Source organism: Petaurus breviceps, unplaced genomic scaffold, assembly GCF_028583685.1.
Source record: "Petaurus breviceps papuanus isolate PSGF00001 unplaced genomic scaffold, PetGlider_PUasm1.0 37, whole genome shotgun sequence".
NCBI classification, from domain to species: Eukaryota; Metazoa; Chordata; class Mammalia; order Diprotodontia; family Petauridae; genus Petaurus; species Petaurus breviceps.
This window is the reverse complement of record NW_027186296.1, coordinates 33,796,562-33,802,021: the sequence shown is the minus strand read 5'-3', so window position 1 is coordinate 33,802,021 and position 5,460 is coordinate 33,796,562. Positions and strand designations below refer to the sequence as shown.

Below are 5,460 nucleotides of genomic sequence, written 5' to 3'. Positions count from 1 at the left end.
TTAAAGTGCTGCATCTTAAACTTTATATGAGTATTAGGAAGAAATCTTATAATAGCCTCTTCCTTTCAAAAACAGAGAGTGTACTGATCATAATTTAACCTTAAATGATGGCTTCTTCATTCAGAACTTCATGTGTATGGTCCCTGTAATATGACTTAGTACCTGGGACTTTTAGGTGGCATCAATCTATTTGCCCTCTACTAAATGACTGGGGACCATTTCCAGTCATCCTGATCTATATCTTGCCACTGAACCCAGATGGCTCTGGAGTAGAGAGTGAAGCTAATGACTTTGCACAGACCTCCCTCACTTAAATCCCATTCACTTACAAGTCATGGCATCACCTTCCTGATGTCATGGTCCTCCTTGAGAATGAAGGACAAATAACAACATTCTTTTTAATGAAATTATTGATTGTTTATATGATTTATTCTTTGACCCACTTATTTTTCTTTAGGATTAGATTATTTAGTTTCAAATTAATTGTTTTTAATTTTCCAATTAATTTTTAATCTATCTTTCCACAGCCCTTTGTTGAATATAAGTTTTATTGCATTATGATCCTAAAAGTATAATTTAATATTTCTGCCCTTCTACATTTGATATTGAGGTTTTTATTCCCTAATACATAATTAATTTTTGTGTAGGTACAATATGCTGCCAAGAAAAAGGTATAGTTCTTTCTGCTCCCATTTGGTTTTCTCTAAAGGTCTGTCATACGTAACTTTTCTAATTTACCTCCTTAGTTTCTTTCTTGTTTATTTTTTGGTTCAATTTATCAAATTCTGAGAGGGGACAGTTGAGGTCCCCCACTAGTATAGTTTTGCTGTCTATTTCTTCCTGTAACTCGCTTAACTTGTCCTTTAAGAATTTGGATACTATAACACTTGGTACATATATGCTTAATATTGCTTTTGTTTCGTTGGCTATGGTATCTTTTAACAAGATGTAGTTTCCTTCCTTATGTCTTTTATTTAAGTCTATTTTTGCTTTTACTTTGTGTAATATCAAGATAACTAGCCCTGTTTTTTTTTTACTTTAGCTGAAACATAATAGATTCAGCTCCAGCCCCTTTACTCTATGTGTGTCTCTCTGCTTCAAGTATATTTCTTGTAAACAACATATTGAAGGATTCTGGTTTTTGATTCATTCTGCTATCTGCTTAATCTTATTTACATTCACAGTTATGATTACTGTGAATTTCCCTCCATCCTATTTTTCCTCCTTTTTGTCCCTCCTTTCACCCTTTCCCTCCTCACCAATGTTTTGCTTCTGTCTACGACTTCCCCTAATCTGTCCTCCCTTCTGTCAGTCTTGCCCACACCCCTTTACTTAATTTTCTCCCCTCCTACTTCCCTGTCAGGTAAGATAGATTTCTATATTCACTGATTGTGCATATTATTTCATCTTTGAACCAATAATGATGAAAGTAGGGTTGAAGCAAAGTCCATAGCCCACCCTCCCACCTTCCCCTCCACTGTAATAGTTCTTTTGTGCCTCATGTGAAATAATTAGCCCCATGCTACCTCTCCCTCCCTCTGCACTCAGTGTACTCCTCTTTCTCATACCTTAATTATTTTTACATGGGGGTGGAGCCAAGATGGCAGAGTAGAAATAGGACTTCCACGCAGCTCCAGCTTCCACTTCCTCCAATACATGTAAAAAATGACTCTAAACAAACTTTAGAGCTACAGAACCCACAAAGTGACAGAGAGAAACAAATATCCTGCTGAAGGAAGCCCAGAAGGCTGTCAGGAAGGGGCCATCGCAGCACACTGGGAGCCAAGGGCAGTCCTACCTGAGTCCAGGGTGGCCCCAATGAGCAGCAGCTAGAGCAGACTTCATGAGAGTAAATCACCAGCAGCTGCAGAGATTTCTAGACTTATCAATCCATAAATGCCAAAGAAAAAGTAAAAGGTCAGTGTGGAACTTGGTGGGTCCAGGGGAGGATAGAAGAGCATGGTCTGGCTGCTAGCCCCGGAGTGAGAAGCGGAGGAGGCATGGTGGCCGCAGCCACTGCCACGTGGCTGCTTCCAGAGCCCCTGGCCTGCAAAGTGTAGGGGGACCAGGTGACCATTCAGAGGCTAAGCTCTCTTGCTTTGACCTGCGTGGATCCCAATTGAGGTCTTGGGTGGTGGTCCTGGGGTGTGTGACGAGTGAGCCAGAGCGTGTGGAGGCTGTAGAGAGGGCACCCATCTAATAGCTCCAGCAGCTGCAAAAATCCCAGCGATTTGGGACATAGCTCTCTCCATTCTGGAAGCAGAGTTCTACTGTGGCAGAGAGTTCAAGAATCAAGTAATTGGCTGCCAATATGAGCAAGCCAAGGAAGCACAAACAGACCATAGAATCCTTTTTTGGGGACAAAAAGGATCAAGGCATGGAGTGGGAGCAAGACAGTGAAGTCAGAACTCCTGCGTCAAAATCATCCAAGAAAAATATGAATTGGTTACAGGCCATGGAGGAGCTCAGGAAGGATTTTGAAAAGCAAGTAAGAGAAGTGGAGGAAAAATTGGGAAGAGAAATGAGAATGATGCAAGAAAATCATGAAAAGTGAGTCAACAGCCTGCTAAAGGAGACCCAAAAATACACTGAAGAAAATAACACCTTAAAAAAATAGACTAATTCAAATAGCAAAAGAGGCCCAAAAAGCCAATGAGGAGAAGAATGCTTTAAAAAGCCAAATTTGCCAGATGGAAAAGGAATTTCAAAAGGTCACTGAAGAGAATAACTCCTTCAAAATTGGATTGGAACAATTGGAAGCTAATGACTTTATGAGAAATCAAGTTACTATAAAACAGATCCACCCTCATCTCCTTCTCTGACTGCTCACCCTTCCCTTTTTCCCCCTTCCTTGTCCCCTTTCCCTTCCCTCTTCCTCACCCTCTTTCCCTCCCTCCTCCCCCTCCCCATCCTTTCTCCTTCCTCCCTTCCCCAGCTTAGACGATGCTGTGGTGAAGACAGTGAAGGAGGCCACGGAGCCCGCCGAGGTGGACATCACAGGGCTGTGTCATGACGCGTTCTCCAAAATGGCCACGTACCTGACAGGTGAGCTGACAGCCACCAGTGAAGATTATAAACTTCTGGAAAATAAGAACAAACTGACTAGCTTGAAGTATCTAGAAATGAAAGATATTGCAGTAAACATAAGTAGAAACCTAAAGGACTTAAACCAGAAATATGCAGCACTTCAGCCTTACCTGGATCAGATCACTTTAATTGAGGAGCATGTAGCAGCTCTTGAGCAGGCGGCCTACAAGCTGGATGCATATTCAAAGAAACTAGAAGCAAAGTACAAGAAGTTAGATGGGCAATGAAAGAATTCTTTAGCACAAAGACTAACTACAAGAAAGTTTTATAAGAAATATGTGGGATGGAACTTATCACTGGGCTTCAGTTCCCAAAAGGAAGCGGTGCTGCTGATCCAAGGAGAATCCCAGCCCCCACTTCTGGCTGGATGTGTAATTCTGGCCACCCCCACTGTTTTCCTCAACCTGCACCCCTGGAACCTCATCTTAGTGTGTGCTTCCTTGTGTGCCCTGGACCAAGGCTCAGAAATCAGAATCAACCCCATCTGGAGCAGACACAGATGACAGGCTCTTGGCTCCCTGTCTCCTCCTTTGCCCCCCACCCCCTCATAACCTTCAGCTTAAATAATAAATGCCAATGTATGACCCTCAAAAAAAAAAAAACAGATCCAAACAAATGAAAAAATAGAAGGCAATGTGAAATATCTCATTGGAAAAACCACTGACCTGGAAAATAGGTCCAGGAGAGATAATTTAAAAATTATTAAACTATCTAAAATCCATGATCAAAAAAAGAGCCTAGACACCATATTTCAAGAAATTATCAAGCAAAATTTCCCTGATATTCTAGAACCAGAGGGCAAAATAGAAATGGAAAGAATTCACAGATCGTATCTTAAAAAAAGATCCCAAAAAGAAAACCCCTAGGAATATTATAGCCAAATTCAAGAGTTCCCAGGTGTAGTAGCAAGCACCCCAGCGTCCCCAGGGTGGCTGCCAACACAGGTTCTTAGATCTGCTTTTCTAAAGGAAAGCGACTCAAAATGGGTTAACAATCTTGCTTTAATTTAATGCCAATCAAACATATCATTTACCTAGTTCAGGGGGAAAAGTCATCATCCCAAACTTCAGAGTATACAGAAGTTACAAGCAGTAATTAGAAGAAGATAGAGAAACAAACAGATCAAGCAGACAGGCCTCCAACTTTCCAACCATTTCATCCATACCTAGTCAGTTACCAGAGAGGGAAGCATCAACATCTGGGTTTTTCAAAGCTGGGGCCTCTCAACGGCTGCCCAGAGTCTCGTCTGGTCAAATCACACAACATTTCTCAAAGTGAGCCCCAAAACAAAGTCTCACATCAGTGCTTATATAGCCTTCTCCAGGCTCAGAGAATGTAATAACCCTCTTGACCCACTGCCCAATCACAAAGTATCTCCTCAAAAACAAGCCTCACACCACAGGCTCCAGGTGCACTTAAAAATTTATTTTCCTATAACATTAGGTCAAGGAGAAAATACTGCAAGCATTCAGGAAGAAACAATTTGAGTATTGTGAAAACACAATCAGGATAACACAAGACCTAGCAGCTTCTATATTAAGGAATTGAAGGGCTTGGAATATGATATTTCAGAGGTCAAATGAGTTAGGACTAAAACCAAGAATCACCTACCCAGCAAAACTGAGTATAATGCTACAGGGGAAAATATGGTCATTCAGTGAAATAGAGGACTTTCAAGTATTCTTGATGAAAAAACCAGAGCTGAACAGAAAATTTGACTTTCAAATTCAAGAAGCAAGAGAAGCATGAGATGGTAAAGAGGAAAAAGAAATCATATGGAACTTATTAAAGTTGAACTATTTACATTCCAACATGAAAAAACAATCATTGTAACTCATAAGACTTTTCTCAGTATGAAGATAGTTGAAGGGAATATATATATATATGTAAAGGAGGATGTATGTATATACAAATATATATGTGAGTGTAGACATTTATATGTTCATGTATACATAGACAGAGGGCACAGGATGACTTGAATATGAAGGAATGATATCTAAAAAGTAAAATTAAGAGGTGAGAAAGGAATTTATTGGGAGAAGAAAGGGAGTGATAGATTAGGGTAAATTATCTCATATAAAAGAGGCAAGCGAAAACTGTTACAATGGAGGGGAAGAGCAGGACAACCTGATTCTCATTGAATTTGGCCTAAGGAGGGAATATTGTACACACTCAATCGGGTATCTTACCCTACAGGAAAATAGAGGGGTAGGGGATAAGAGGGGGGAGGATAGAAGGGAGGGAAAATTGGGGGAGAGGGTAGTTAGAAGCAAACATTTTTGAAAAGGGACAGGGTCAAAGGAGAAAATAGATTAAGTAGGGGGGGGCGGAATAGGATGGAGGGAAATATAGTTAGTCTTTCATAATATAACT

At 40.6% G+C, this 5,460-nt stretch overlaps 1 protein-coding gene across 1 annotated transcript; it reads left to right on the top strand.

Moving 5' to 3' along the window:
- Nucleotides 1-2,897: 2,897 nt before the first annotated feature.
- Nucleotides 2,898-3,314, top strand: LOC138169077 (biogenesis of lysosome-related organelles complex 1 subunit 2-like). Its single transcript, XM_069098211.1, has one exon. The coding sequence runs from the start codon at nt 3,027-3,029 to the stop codon at nt 3,312-3,314; it is 288 nt and encodes a 95-aa protein (XP_068954312.1). The 5' UTR covers nt 2,898-3,026.
- The last annotated feature ends 2,146 nt before the right edge of the window (nt 3,315-5,460 follow it).